General features: G+C 47.3%; 1 protein-coding gene across 4 annotated transcripts in view; it reads left to right on the top strand.

Moving 5' to 3' along the window:
* The window catches only part of SETD3 (SET domain containing 3, actin histidine methyltransferase), a 79,027-nt gene that overhangs the window by 3,195 nt on the left and 60,012 nt on the right, over positions 1 to 15,820 (top strand). For 2 of the 4 annotated variants that reach the window (XM_046008775.1, XM_046008776.1), the window contains 3 exons: positions 146 to 259; positions 11,511 to 11,620; positions 13,391 to 13,483. In XM_046008775.1, the coding sequence (XP_045864731.1) occupies positions 11,518 to 11,620; positions 13,391 to 13,483 (196 nt within the window). In that variant the 5' untranslated portion in view covers positions 146 to 259; positions 11,511 to 11,517. Of the gene's footprint in view, positions 1 to 145; positions 260 to 11,336; positions 11,402 to 11,510; positions 11,621 to 13,390; positions 13,484 to 15,820 lie in introns of those variants that run through there. The other 2 variants (XM_046008774.1, XM_046008778.1) reach the window with 2 other exon arrangements.

Genomic DNA, 15,820 nt, shown 5'->3' with positions numbered 1-15,820 from the left:
CAAAATAAACAGCTTTAAAACAAGAGGTATAAACATAAGTATTGACAATTTGCAACTAAAATATATTTGAATGGAAAAAAATAATTCCAAATGATTATACATTCAAATACCAAAGTTAAGACCTTGCAATTATTTTTTATTTTAGTACTTTCTAAGTAGAAGTTAATTAATAATCAGGATAAGCCCAAGTGGAAGACAAGTCCAACCCTGAAGTTAAGATTTTGAAAGGCATCTGAGTGATAACTGATTACCAAGCCAGGTAAGACCCTAACCTGTTACTTGTCTAGCTTCAATGATGGGGATGTGGAGGGTGGGCCAGGAAAAGGGACAGAGTGGAACAAGTGTTTTCATTCTTTTTCAGAAGGGACTAAAGAATTGTCCAGAGAATGTAATCAGGTGTCTGTCTACACAGAACTCTTAATAAATATGCAGTGTTTTAGGCTTATTACCTATCTATGATCCTGATTTTCACTTTTTACTTTTTATTTTTTTTTAAGATTTTTATTTGTTTGACAGAGAGAGAGATACAGTGAGAGAGGGAACACAAGCAGAGGGAGGGGGAGAAGGAGAGGGAGAAGCAGACTTCACTTCGAGCAGGGAGCCTGACGTGGGACTTGATCCCAGGACCATGGGATCATGACTTGAGCCGAAGGCAGACACCTAATGACTGAGCCACCCAAGTGCCCCAAAGATTTTATTTATTTATTTGACAGACAGAGATCACAAGTAGGCAGAGAGGCAGGCAGAGAGAGAGGAGGAAGCAGGTTCCCCGCTGAGCAGAGAGCCCGATGCGGGGCTCGATCCCAAGACCCTGGGATCATGACCTGAGCCAAAGGCAGAGCCTTTAACCCACTGAGCCACCCAGGCGCCCCCACTTTTCACTTTTTTAAGGATATATTTTGTTAGACCATAGCAAGGTCTAAAAAGTTGTATGACAAAGTGGTTTAAAGGTTTCAGTCTCAGAAAATAGGCATGACTCTTCAATATCAATACTTTTCCAGTGAGTACAGTTAAAAGAAAGTAAGGATTAGTGTTGAAAAATAATCATTAAAGTTGCTTCTGCCATACTTACTAATGATTAACAAAGTTTTCCATTTATGGATTGTAATGACTTAGCATTGCTATATGTCATAGTCACCTAAGTGTTTAGGGCAGTTTCTTGATCCATGACAAGTGGAGCATTGCAAATCTCAACGTGGGCTATGTGGGCTTGGGCAGAAGTTTATTTGGAAGTTTTGCTCATAGTTTCACATTTAAGCTGAGGCCACTCCTGTTTATTTGGACAAGGCCAGCAAGATGGCTCTATGCTTTTCAAAGGCCAAGGAGATTAAACCTTTCTGTAGCACGTTTTACTACTGTAAAGGGAATACTGTTATGTTGAACTTCAGAGCCTTCACAAGTGGGTTGATTTTGAGCTGAATCCATGAAACACTATTGAGTATCAATAAAGTTTGCCATCAAGGTGTGTTGGCGAGGCTCTGCCGCCAACTGAGTCTTCATTTTGCATGGAATTTATTAACCTCTCTGAACTTCAGCTTGCTCATCTGCAAAGTGGGTATGACGTCTCTCTGTTGTGTAGAACGCTTACCTTGGGTCCTGATGTAGTAAGTGCCAGACTGATGCAGTTTTGGTGAAGAGGATCAAGTTAGGTCCTGCTGTAGGACTCTGTGTGGCAGGGACGATGGCTTCAGTAGCCTGGAAGCAAACAATGTAATAGCATGAAAAATTGCATTTGGGTTCAGACACTGGTTTGATACAGCACGTCTGTCTTGCTGAAGATAGCTTAATTGACAAAGGTCTTAGTTGATTACCATCTTACCCTAAAGGCTGTGGGACTCTGCGTGTGTCACTCATCTGTGCATTTCAGATCAGATGCTTGAGAAGTGTGCACTGAAATAATGCACTCCTTTGTTTACCTGACTCGTGGGAAAGCTAGGGCAGTCTCTGAGTATTATCCCCTTGATAATATCCTTTGAATATCCCTTACCCCTCCGAGTAAGATCCCCTTGATCTGAGCTCTGGGAGGCGATTCCCGTGGAGCTGTGTCCCTCTCAGAGTTCATCCGAAGGGTTTTGTTGCCTTGGGAAAAGCTGTTCACCACAGTGGTTTTGTCCACTTTTGAGAAAGGATACCCTAGGCCTGGAGAAGAGGAGACTTTGTTCGGGGGACAGAGAGCTGTTTTCAGAAGTTTGAAGTTGTTTCTTTTGAAAGGCGGAATCTGGAGGTGTCAGGAGGATGACCCTTCCGACCGTGTGCCGGAGCAGCTCACGACGTGGAGGTGGACCAGCCGCAGCTCCAGCTCGCAGTCAGCGGCCCGCGTGTGGGGGAGCAGGGGCCGCTGCCTGAACCGCTCAGCAGCAGCAGGCCTCAGGGGGTGCACTTCTTGCCCATGACATTGCTCCACTCTGCCTCTCCCAGAGGCTTTCAGACCAGAGTTGGCTAGTGGAGAGCAAGGCGCTCTGATACCTGTCATTGCTTCCTGCCTTAGGTGTTCTTTTAAACATGTGCGAGCTGGAGGGTTAACACAGATTACCCCAAAGTCTCTTCTGAACCTGGTAGTCCACAGTTCTAGAATCTCGAATCCTTATGGGAGGAATGTGGGTGGTTTGAAGGTAATTTCTTGACAGATTACAGCTGTTTCTTCCCTTAACATTTTTCTTTTTTATTTTTCAAAGAGATAATAGGAAATGATTATTCATGATATCAAATGATTCTTTGCTTTATGAGAGGTTTTCTTTTTTCAGCATCCTTTAAACAGGAGCTTCATTTTAAGTGTATTTACAATTTAATTGAACAGCAGTTTAAACTGAAACTATTATGTATTGAAAAGTCAATCAGAAATGGCTTAAACTCTTCTAAAATTACCATGTAAATTAGTGGAAAATTAGCAAAAAACCCTATAGAAAGCAAGAAACATCTGTATTTTGTTAAATCTCAAATTTGTGTGTCTCTATCTATCCTTATTCGTCTATCTACCTATTTATATGACAGCCCAAATTGTTCTGTATAGAGATGGCAATGTTACTTACAGGCAACTTACAGCTTTATTCATCCCCCTACTTAAGTAGCTACTGACTTGAAATTAATTCCACCTTCTTGCCTGCCTGGTTGCCCTAACTTCTTGGTACTTTTGAGTTGTGGCACATCAGCCCTCCTTTGATAGGGACTGGGATGAAGGATACTAGGTAGCTACTTAAAGTGGTAAAGTTAGTATGGCTTGAGCCCATTGTTAGGCTCTGCTACGGTGTAGAGAGTACATGTTTCCCCTTCATGCTAGTTCCAGTTAACATGGCTGAAGGCAGCACAGGTCTGTGGATGCCTTGTCAGTTTCTGTAGGCCAGAAAACACTGCGTAAATACTTTTCAGTTTGAGTGCTTTCGTTTTCCTAAGCCATCATCCTGTAATTGGTATATGTAATTCAGAGTGTAGTGATCTTATCCTAATGGCCTGCCAGATAGTTTAGTGAGATTCTTTTCTTCCTGCACAAAAATTAGGCAGGCTCTCATACTCCTTTGAAGTACTTTTACAGCTGGGTGCCCGAGGTAGGAGGAGGAAGCCATAGGACAATTCTCTGCTTTAGTTAATCCAACTGTAAAGTAGGGTAGTTTCAGGATACATTGAAAAACAGATGCTGGGTTAGAGCTAAAATTTCTTGGTTAAATTGCCAAATAAGTGTAATCAAAAATGTTTATTCTATTTGTATTTAGTTGAAAGCAACTTAAGAAAAATACTAATTTATATACTTCTCATTTAGAATAAAAAAAACCTACCCAGCTGAATCGTGTCTCCCTGTGTTCAGTGTGTGTGAGCTAGACTTTGTAACGATGGGTAAAGTAGCTCCCTCTCTCACTGCCCCCCACCCATTAGCGGAGTTTCCTGCATGCGCTTTATCTTATTCCTCTGACTTTTTATTCCACCATACAGATTATACAAAGAATCACTTGCTTGGTCAGAAGTGACTGTTGATTACAGATGCCAGTTTGTATCAGCCAGCAATTTAAATAATTGAATATTCTACAGTTTTACTTATTTCATGGTTTCTAATGTATTTAATCTTCTAAAGGGAGAGATTGTTGGTGGGCTTCCTACATAGTTTATAGTGTCTTCAGGAGCCACATTTTGAGGATTCTGTAGATTTTTAAAATATCTTGATGATGAAGAAATGTAGATCTGTGTGAAACTCCTGGCTTCCTGTTTATTTTCATAGATTCCCTTCCTTTGAACTACAGCTGTAGAGTCTGTCTGTCTAGCAGTCCTGTATTGCTTTTTGTTTAGTTTCTTTTGTCTTATGCATTGATTAAGTTCTTTTTTTTACTGTATAGTTTGGTTTGTCTCCAGTTAATTCCTTAAGGATTTATAAATGATATCTGATTTCAGTCTTAACTTTGGGGAAAAAAACCTTTCAATTAGTGTTGTACCCTCTGGGTAGTATCTGGAATTTAACTTGAGTGTGTGTGTGTCTGTGTATACATGTGTGTACATATACTTGATTTAGACAACTTTATGCTTACGTAAATATTTGAAATAAATATTCAAGGTAAATATTTGCTCTCTATAGGAACTTGATGAACTTCTAATAAGTTTTTTTTCTAGTGGGGGTATAAAGGATGCTCAGGCTACTGGTTTGTTCATTTGTGAAACTTGGAATCTAGCCCCAGATCAGCTGAAATCACAATGAAAATTATTCATTGTGTGTAACACGTTTTTGAATCATAAACAAAAAGGGCAGGTAGTTCCTTCTAATCCATAATGTGGAGGAAATGTTCAGTAGCTAAAAAAGGCAGAAGGGGGTTGACTTTAGGACACCACTCAGACTGGATTCTGACACCTTTTCAAACTGCATCTTCAAGTTTAGTCATTCTTCTTTAACTGTACTTTTCCCCTTGCCCCTCTTGGCTCAGCTCCTTGTCTTAGGTCTTTGAGGAATGACCCGTGCTGTGAGTCTCGGTTCCCCACCTCATCATCCTTGAAGCCTGCAGGCCTGGCCTGCCTTCATTTTGTGTTCTCCAGCGGCTGGTGTAGACCTAGGCACACAGACGCAGGAGGGCTTGGGTGAGGGAGGGCAGGCGTCTGTATTTAGAGCGGGCATGTGTGCTGGGAATGATACAGCCTTTCAGGTTTGAAGCTGTGGATAGTGGTTTGGTGGTTGTGGTCTCTTGGCCAAGTCACAGCCCTGTTGAAGCCCCCCTGCGTGGCTGCGACCAGTGCTGGCCTCTGCTGGCTGTGGCCGGGGATGTATCTGGCCACATGGAGCACCCTGGTCATGAAGGCCCACAGAGTTTCAAGCTGTGTTTGGGCCATAACTCTTTTTTTTTTTTTTTTTTTTTCTTTTTATCCTATTGGAAGTGGACTGGTTCCTGCTTTGTTGCTTTCTACTCTTAGAAGACACTTAAAAAATTTGGGTTTGTGTTTATCAGAAATTTTCTACTCTTAGAAGACACTTAAAAAATGTGGGTTTGTGTTTATCAGAAATTTTCTGTTACGAAAATATCCGAAAACTTTTCTAATGATAAACTGTGGGATTTCCAAAAGAAACTATCTTTTAATTTTAAGGGTAAATTCTGTATATTTCATGTACACATAAGAATTTACATTGTTACTTTTAAGAGTCATCTTAGTTCTTTAGCAGAAGTAGGTAAATACTTAGGAAATGTTGCGTTTTGACTGTTTTATTCACGGATGGAAGAACATAGGGAAGTGGTTCTCTGACACAAAATGTTACTGCTGTGATGGGAGGTGAACTTCACCCACGAGTAGTAACACTGGTATATCCAAATACGATATCCCGAGATTTTATATCATTCAACAAGTATTTGACCTTCATCTGTATCCATGGCACTATGCCAGACGCTGTAGGTAATTTAGAGATGGACGCTTTGGTTTTTTTCCTGCCATGAGACAGTGGGCAAAATAGGCACATCAGTAATGTCGACGGCAGTGGGCGAGCCCCTGAAGGCTCCGAGCTGGGCTCCTGCAGTGCAGGGAGGGGGACCACAGGCGTGGTGGGGTTTTAGCCGAGTCTTGGACACACGTGTTCACCCTGCGGTAAAGGCATGCAGTCCTCAGTGATGGAGGAAAGAGTGAGGGTCAGGGAATGACCGCCAGGCCAGGCAGGGGCTGAGGGAGGGCGGTGTGTAGGGGAGCTGGCGGACTGTGACAGATGTTGGTGTAGGGCAGATGGTGGTAGCGGTGGTCTGTGGGGTGAGAGGAAGTAAATATGTGTATTTCCAGGTATACTTTAGTTAGGGGTCTCCTACGGAAACTAGAAGAACTGGTGCCAAACCATCTCTAATCTAGAGGTAAATGCATGTCACAGATGTGGATGATGGCCGGGCAAGTTCAGAAGATTGGCTGCTGGGCTGTAGAACTGGGCACGGAGAGCCCTTCCCTTTGGAATCCTGAGTTCACTCCAGCTAAGGACTGGGTGATAAGCCCGTGACTCCTTGTGATTGAGTGCGCAGGGCCCGAGCATGGTGGGGACTCCCAGGCAGAGTGAGTCCGGGGCAGCTGGGGAGCTTTCTGGGAGGAGGTCAGTGCAAACCCGGTTTCTGGAAGGACAGATTAAGACCTGGCCTGGACCTAAGATTCTGTACCCTCGGGAGGTACATTCACTAGGGACAAGGACAGACAACTGCCTCACCTTAATTAAGGTGAAGGGAGTTTCTTACTGCCTTTCCCAAGCAAGCTGCTTGCTCTCCAGTAGGGTCTATATCCCTGTGGGAGGGAAATAGTCCAAAGAGAATTGCAAAAGACTGAATCTCAAGGTAAGCCAAGAATTTAGCATCTGGTAATCACCTTGAACTTAGCTTGTTCTTACTGACTTTGATGGGTTCAGTCTATGAAATGGATAGAGGAGCCTAGAATTTCCTCCAGGACATTGGGGATGTTTTGGCTGCGTCTTTAAGTTTGTGAAACATTTTGTCAGGAGAAGACAAAGGGGGTGGTGGAGGATAGCTTCTTTCCAGTAAATGGGGGGGGCGGTGAGCAGATCCCGGGAGTATGCCATGTAAAGGGGTGATGGGTAGGGGCACCCGGGTAACTCAGTGGGTTAAGCCTCTGCCTTCGTCTCAGGTCATGATCTCAGGGTCCTGGGATCAAGCCCGGCATCGGGCTCTTAGCTCAGCAGGGAGCCTGCTTCCCCTCCCCCCCCCCCCCCCCCCCCCGCTGCCTCTTTGCCTACTTGTGATCTCTGTCAAATAAATAAATTAAAAAAAAAGGGGTGATGGGTTGAGTGAAGGCAGGCGGGTAAAATGGGGTGGGGCGTGAAGGACCCTGAGGGCTGTGCTGAGGAGGTGGGACCACCCTGTGAGCTGTGCAGAGACCTTGTGTTGAGCAAAAGAAGCCTCCATGTTCATGATGGGAAGTTGAGGAACAGACCAAACTCAGTGACGGCACTGGGGTCAACGCGACGGAACCTTGCTGGGGGTGGCTGTGACTGGGAAGGAGCCTGAGAGGCTCCGTGAGGGCTGGCACCTTACTGAAAGTGCTGCCCAAGCACTTGGCCGGCCATGCATGTTATACCTCCGTTGATAAAGGCTGACTGTCCACGTGTGGTGGGGAAGGAGAGTGGAGGCGGGAAAATGAAGGGGAAGGATGGAAGGTGCTGGAGGTGACGGTCTTAACTGCGTGTGGCTTCACGGACCATTTCTATAAACGTAGCAACCCCCCCAAACCCCTCCCCCGCCTTTGAAGGTTATGCTCCCCGTACTTGCTCTCCCTGGGGCTAATTGACGGATGTGTTTGGAAATTTGGCCTGCGTTGTATCTCTGTGCCTATTACTCATTTCTAAAAGCCAGCAGTTTTCTGGCTTAAGGAAAAGAAATCTTGAGAACAGTTGGGTTTTAAGCATTCAACAGTGGAGCATTGCTCTACCGCCAAAGGAATCGGTTGTGCGTTCAGACCACTGTGAGCAGATCTTAATGGTCCCTCACCTGCGGCGGGTCTTAGACACGAGCTAGAAACTTGGGTAAGAGCTTCGGCAGTGCAGATTCTGACCCAAGAGCTGCCTAAAGGAGGGAATGCTTTTCCCTGGGAGCGCATGAGCACCCGGTGCTGAGAGCCTGCTGTGTGCTGGGTTCTGGGCTGGCAGTTGGGGACACAAATAGAAATAGGACAGGGTGCCTCAAGGAGCCTGTTATCCAGGAGGAAGGCCAGTGTGTGAGCCCGTCTTGCAGTGCGGTGAGGTCAGAGGCAGAAGTGGGGGAGTAATCGTACAGCTGGGAGGGCCAGGAAGAGGTGAGACCCAGGCGGGCCTTTTAGAGAAAGCTGGTTACTGAGCTAGTGACTCAGTATTGCAGGTAAGGGATGGGGTGGGGGAGACAGAGGGACAGGGCGCGGAGGCAGGAGAGTACACCTGTTTGAGGGACTAGGCGCCGTTGTTCGTGGTAGAGCCCGAAGGGCTGGGGCAGGGATGGCGGTGCGGGGCCGATGTGGGAGGGAGGGACGGGCTTGGCCGCAGAGACCTGTAGAGGCTAGTGTTACAGTGTAAGCGAGAGATGAATTCAGGAGGCAGGGGCAGGTGCTGGGCAGTTGGCTACATCCAGGGGTGTGGGCCCTTGACAGGGTGTCGTTGAGTGTCACGTCTGAAAACCTTTTAGCCCCCCCGCCCCCTGCGGTGTGCTGTGCTTTTGCCCTGCATTTACACGGAGACAGTGGGGCGGTGGCCAGACTTTAGTCGCGCAGATCTGAGTTCCAGCTCTAGCTTCATGGTGTGACATTGGACAGAGCTGAAGGACTCGCCTTTCTGAGACTGCCGTCTGAGAGATGAGGGTGTGATCCGGGGCACCGGGGTGGTTCAGTCACTTCGGCATCCGACTCTTGGTTTGACTCAAGTCACGATCTCAGGGTGGTGGGACCATCGCCACATCAGGCTCTGCACTCGGGGTGGAGTCTGCTTGGGGATTCTCTCCCTCTGCCTCTCCCTCTCTGTCTGTCTCTCATATAAATCTTAAAAAAGATGAGGCTATGATCTATTGATAGAGGGCCTGAGAAGATCAAATGAGATACATCTTAGCCCAGCACACGGCAGTAAGCCCTGCATGCTTACAGGGTCATCAATGCTGTTTTCATTAATGACGTTATCTCAGGACAGGTGTCTACGGGCTGGGAGTGACGGCAGCCCGGGAATCCCTGCACGAAGACGGGGGGGAAGGTAGGGGACTGCCGGCAGAGGGAAGAAGCCTGTTTGCTAGTGGGTCCCCACGCTGTGGGGGCCAGTGCAGGCCCATGGCTGTCTCGGGCTCACTTTCCCCAGGCCTGCTAGGGGAAGGCAAGGGTCCCGGAGGCCTCATTAAAGTGATGTTTTCACATTGTTTGGAGCCTGATACACAAAAGTCTTGCAGGCAGGGCTGAAGGGAGAGGCCAAAGCCATCACTGGTGGTGGCTGGTTTCTGTGCTTCTTCTGCGGAGCTGTATTTGGGTGTGTGATTAAAGGCCGTTCCGAGGGGGGACCTGGGGGCAGGTCACATAGAGGAAGGGGATTAAAAGGCACAAAGCTGCAGTTATTATAAAATAAGTCACGGAGGTGTAATGTACAGCATAGGGAACATAGTTAATATTGTAACACCTTGGCATGGTGACAGACGGCAGGTAGATTTGTGGTGATGACTTTGCAGTGTATGCAGATGTTGAGTCACTGTGTCACACCTGAAGGTAATCTGATGTTGTATGTCGGCTACCCTTCCGAAGAAAGAAAGAATTAAAAAAAAAAAATCACCACCCTAAGAAAAGTCTTTCTCTCTAGACTTATGGGTAGTTTTAGTTATTTTGGGGTCAGGTTCCGCGGGTTTCCGCAGAGAGCCTGAGATGTGGAGAGCAGCGGTGCCCCGGTCAGGCCTGGCCTGCGCTCTGGGGAGCCGTATTCTCCTTTGAGAGGCTAGTCCTTCAGTTCAGAAAAAGCTGCTTAAGCTCTTCCTCCTCCTGCCCCCCCACCTCCGATTATTTATTTATTTTCTGCTATTTTCTGTTGCTCTCAAAGCAACTAATTCTGTGTGGCAAATGTAGCTCTTCTTCCCTGTTCCCTTTGATTTCAGGATGACATGCACTGTGTATCACTCGCTGTTTTAGGAGGCTTGTTAGATACATAAAGTCACATGTTCTGTTCCACACCTTAGAGATGGAAGGAACCTACCCCAGCCGGTTGAGGTAGGTGGCTTTCTCTACGGTCAGCCCAGGGGCCGTGTTTGCATGCCTACGGTTCCGATGCGGTGGGAGAGTCTGTCTTTTGAAGCTTTTATCCCATCCTTCATCTCCACACTCTAAGAGTCATTTCCTTTTGCAAAAATAAATGGGTCAGAGTGTGCTTTCTGGTTCCCCTTTGAGGTCACGTGTGACTTGTAGGGCTCCACGGGGAGGCCTCGCGGTGTTGGTTATTAATGAGCGTGTGGACTGCTGCAGTAGCTTCTTGGCTGAGTACCGTCCGCCTTGCTGGCCTCTCGGCCTGGGCGCTTCTCTCTGGAGGAGGACCCCTCGGGCCCGACTCCTCAGGCAGCGCCCGTAGCCCTCCTTTAGGGGGTGGACTCGCAGGGCGAGCTTAGCCCCGACTGCTACCCGGTGGCCTCTTGCCCTTGAGGCAGGCACGGTTCCTCCTGGGGCTCCCCCTGAGGCTCCCTCGGGCCTCCCCCATTCCTGACCTTACCTGGGGACCTCCCTGCCCTTTCTTCCCACATCCCAGTCCCTTACTTGCCCCTGGTGATGGAGAGTTGCCAGGCGAGCGTCCTCTCACACAGCCCGTGCCCAGCCTGCTCTTGGGGTATTTATGTCCTGCTCGCTGCCTCCTCTGCCTGTGTGATTCTGTGGTCATTTCTCACGTGTTCGAGGGTCAGGGCTCATGGGTGGTCAGGCGTCCCGTCGGTAGGTGCTGGGAGACCTTGCGCTAGTGTAGGATCTGCGTCACCTTCCCGTGAGACGCGGGGCCCGGCGCCCTGAGTTTCCCAGCGAGGCCGCCCTGCAGAGGTGCGGTGGCTCTCGGGAGCGGCTCGGAGCTCCCCGTATCTGCAGCGTTTGTCCCCAGGCCTGGTCCGCTGCTTGTGGTACAGCTGCTGTTCACGGGAGACGATTCTTCCAAAGAATCTAGTCTTCCGAAGATGCCGTCTCCTCCTGGGGGAAGGAGGTGGAGGTTTTGGCGTTCATAGGGCAGTTTGTGGCACACGTGTGTAAACACAATCTTTATTGTGTCGTGTCACGGGATACGCATTTTAGTATACACAGTAAAATCTGTGTAACCTGACCAAATTCCAGAGTAAAATTTGCCTGTTCTGCAGTTTGTGTAGGTGGAAAGGAATGAACTTTTCTTCCTGAGACTACAAATTGATTTTTTTTTTTATTTGAGAGTCTCCAAATACTGATATTTAGTACACATTCCTTTTTCTGGAAGGAAACTTCAGACGATGGCACACACGAGGTAAGATGTTAGTCTCTCGAGGCCAAGCCACTGCTGTGCCGCAGTTTGTTATTTGATTTGCTTCTTTGCAGATGTAATGCTTTTCGTCTTTTCTCTCTCTTCTGTACAGTCAGAAAATGGGTAAGAAGAGTCGAGTGAAAACGCAAAAATCAGGCACTGGTGCTACGGCAAGTGTGTCGCCGAAGGAGACCTTGAACCTGACTAGTGAGCTGTTGCAGAGTAAGTTCTGCCCAGGGCTTCCTGCCTTCCTGAGGGGCAGTGCGGCTTCCCACGCCTTCACTTCCTTGGGCTGCGAGGGCCGGTCTCTGGCGTGGTGAGGGAGGAAGTGAAACAGCCTTGGGTTCCTATGCCAGCTTGCTAGCCACGCGACCTGTCCAAGCCTCAGCACTTCTCTGACCCGCGGTCTCCTCCTTCTGTAAAGCCAGGGATATTGGTAGTGGGTAGCGATTAACGAGGGTTGGATGAAACAGCGAACCACCCAGAGCATGGGCTTCTGGGGGCTCCAGGGACCTACTTGACTACCACGGACAGATCACGCAACCCCCCTGAGTCTTGGTGTTTACAGCAGAAAACCATCTCGGGTGGGGAGGGCCGTGCGAGCTGTGGCACATCAAGGTGCCCCGTGGCTGTCAGGCCCCAGGTGAGCCCAGCAGGCCTCAGAGCAGACCTTTGGAACTCTGCCCCCTTGTTCGAATGGCTCCCCTTTAGTTTCAGTGATTCAGTACTAGTTTTCCAGTTTCTTGGTTCAAGGAAACTAAGTATCAATTAAGTGCCTGTACTTGCTTTAGTAAGTTTGTATAAATTGGTAACTTCTTAATTGTGAATTTAAATTGGTGCTTTATAGGTTCCAGACTTAGCTGTGGTCACTCTGCTAACCACACTGTCTTGTTTCCCTTGCCTCTTCTGTTCACACTATGAGACGGGTCAAACCCCAGATGAAAATTTAGCTTTCTCTCCCTGCCAGAAGCAGGCAGCAACCGAGTCGGGGTTAGGTCCTTCCCCAGATGCTCCTGTGGACCCCTGTGGCCCTCAGAGCAGTGTGGGCCCCTGTAGAGCACTGACGTACTAACTGCCTCTGTCCCGCACTGGACTGCAGGCCGCTTGCGGACAGGCTCTGGCTTCTCGTAGTGCAGGGCCAGCCGGTGTTTGTTGGTGGGAGAATGACTGGTCAACCTTCATAGTTAGGAGTCAGCCCAGCCTCATGACTCGGTAGTGGTAATTATATACCACATCTACTCTTTTCCTCAGAGAACAGAGATGGCCGTGGGAAGAAGGCTCTCTCCGTAAGCTCATACAGTCGTTGAAAAAGGGAAGATCATGCTGATAGGCCAGATGTGCAGGACACAGCCTTGCAGAACCACCGGCACCATTCTCGAGGGCTGGTCTTTGCTTCTGGCCTCCAGCAGAGTCTCCGCTGCCTTTTAAACAGTGCCTGTGCTGTCTCTCTGTGCGACTCCCCCGGAGTGCCTAATATAGACCTTACACGTGGATGTGAAATGTTTGTTGAGTCGCTGTCCTTCTGTCCAATTTAACTGGCTGCTTCAGAGAGCCATTGTTCTCGGCTTTAACTAGAAAGAAATGTTGCCTTTTAAAATTTACCTTTTTTTTTTTTTTAATCCATCTAGAAGAGTTTTTAGGGAAATGTTTTGCATTTTTAGCCTCGCTTTTTAGATTTTCCCATGTTCAAGTATATTATGAGGAAAATTTTTCAGAGTGGCAAGAGGAAGATAGCTGCGGGCTCAGTGCTCACACTTAGGTATGGGAGTCCCAGCTCAGTAAGTGGCACGTGGCTGGCTTTGGAGGGTTTATATGCTTTGAAAAGTGTACCTGGTTTATACTTCCCACGTTTATCATCATGGCTGTGACATCTTTGTCCTTTAAAAGGAAATCAGCAGCAGTAACAAAACCCCAGCCCTCTTTGTGCTGCAGACGAGCTGGTGAAGTTGAAAGCAGGCGGTGTTTGAGTGCCGTGTGGCTTTTGTGTTGCAGAATGCAGTAGTCCCGCACCTGGCCCAGGGAAGGAATGGGAAGAGTATGTGCAGATCCGGTCTCTGGTCGAGAAAATACGAAAAAAACAAAAAGGTATGTTTTCTAGAAAAATTATTTTAATAGAATCATGTAAAGACTTGGCACAAGTCAGAAATGTTTTGAGGTTAGCGAAGGCCTCACTGTCATTCTTGCCTGTGGAAGATCACAGTAGAAGGTCACAGCGGAAGGGGCTCGGAGTTTGGGAGAGATGTACTAGGAAGCTGTCCCAGGATCTCTCTCATTTCTGAGGTGCTGTTTTCTGCATTGGAAAGGGTAAAAATGTTGAGCCATAGGGGGAAAGTGTTTGTATCTAGGGGCTAAAGTGACAACTTTTGGGGCACCTGGGTGGCTTAGTTGTTTAAGTGCCTGCCTTCGGCTCAGATCATGATCTCGGGGTCCTGGGATCGAGCTGCACATTGGGAGCCTGCTTGTCTCTCTCCCTGGGTCCTCTCCCATCGCTCATTCTGTCTCTCTCTCAAATAAATAAAAAATCTTTAAATAAATAAAATGACACAACTTTTATTTATTTTTTATGAAATATATATTTAGATCCGTTTTTCCCACATTGTGTTTCCTTGAGGGTTTGAGGTCAGTACACAATGCCATGAGTGGTCGACACACAGATACACACTGACAGATTAATGTCTTAGCAGGATTTATGAAGAACTCAAACCTGTCTTGGTTAAATAAGAGATATAGTTCTATTTCTGAAGCTGTGTTTTTACAGGGTGTATTCAGTAGGCGTCTTAATGATTCTCAGCCAGGCCGGCAATGGGGCCAAGTGTCAGCTTGAAAAAGCCTATTCAATATACCTATTGTTTTTGTTCTGTAAAGCACAAAAAATAAAGATTGGTATGCAGGACCACATGGAAGGTGGAAGGAGAAAACATAATAAGAAGGCTGCGTTTAAAAAGGGTGAGAAGAACCTTCTTAGGGTTAGGGTTTTTAAATTTTTATTTACTGCCACGAAAGTGAGTGAGAAGAGGGTTTGTTTTTTTATTTGCTCTCTGAGGTTTCGTTGCTCTCCTGTGTATTTCTGTAAACATGCAGTCTTTAGCTTAGATGGTCTTGAACCACAAATGGTGACAGGTTCCTTTAAAATGTGTTTCTTTGCTCTAAACTGTAGACTGCCAGTCTTGGCTCTCCAGATCTATAGTGGGGCAGTTTTTGAGTGTCCTGAGTGTCTGTTGTTAGCAGAGACTGCTAACTACAACTCACCCTGAGGTTAGAGCGTTCCTGAGTTCTCAGCAAAGAGTGACTTCGGTCCCAGAATGTCCCGAACAAAATCAGCTTTTCTGCATATGCCGTGTGGCGCCGCCTGTGCCGGGCCGTCCTGCTGCACAGACCCAGGTGACCACCGATGGTGTTGTGTTGGCCTGGCCACAGGCGCCTGGGCTGGGCTCCACACCCTGCCCCTCACGCTTGTGTAGTTCCTGTTCCTCTCCTTTTATTTGTCAGATAAATCTGGTTTTTCTTCTGCATGGCTTTTCATCTCCTTGAATATCACAAACATGCTGAAAAGTCCAAAAAATAACACAACACCTAAGAATCTTCTACCCAAACTGTATTAGTCCCACCAGTCAAGTTCTCCCTCCTTCCTACCTGCTGATCTGATCCCTATCCCTCCCTCCTCCCTTTGTTCTGTTTTCATTATTTGTTTTTTCTAAAAGATTTTATTTATTTATTTGACAGACCGAGATCACAACTAGGCAGAGAGGCAGGCAGAGAGAGAGAGGGAAGCAGGCTCCCCGCTGAGCAGAGAGCCCGATGCAGGGCTCGATCCCAGGACCCTGAGATTGTGACCTGAGCCGAAGGCAGAGGCTTTAACCCACCGAGCCACCCAGGCGCCCCTCATTATTCGTTTTTAGGAAATAAATGTTGCAGATGTAGCCCAAGCCCCGTGCTTCTGTCCCAGTCCCTTTGTGCTCCTCTTGGGAGTTTGTCTAAACGGAGGCTATAACCCCACAAAAATATAGGGTATCAAGTGGTATTTTAAAAATTTGCATAAATGGTACCAGAGCACTTGAATTTTTGAAGATTTGTTTATTATTTTAGAGGGGGAGAGTGCTTGCTCGCAAGTGGGAGAGGGGGAGAGGGAGAGGGAGAGACTCTCCAGCAGATTCCCTGCTGACTGCAGAGCTTGAAGCGGGACTGCATCTCACGACCCCGAGATCACGACCTGAGCTGAAACCAAGAGTCAGGCACTTAACTGACCGAGCCACCCAGGAGCCCCGGAGCACTTGAATTTTTATAAAAACACAATGTTATATTTTTGTTATCTTTGTAGATACGTATGATCCAACTCATTTAAACTGTTCAACCATATTCGGTTGCAGAGCTGACCAGTTTTGTGCTCTCAGAATCAGGCCTATAATGCTCATCCTTACACAC

Source organism: Meles meles, chromosome 6, assembly GCF_922984935.1.
Source record: "Meles meles chromosome 6, mMelMel3.1 paternal haplotype, whole genome shotgun sequence".
Classification (NCBI taxonomy): Eukaryota; Metazoa; Chordata; class Mammalia; order Carnivora; family Mustelidae; genus Meles; species Meles meles.
This window is presented reverse-complemented; position numbering and strand designations above follow the sequence as displayed.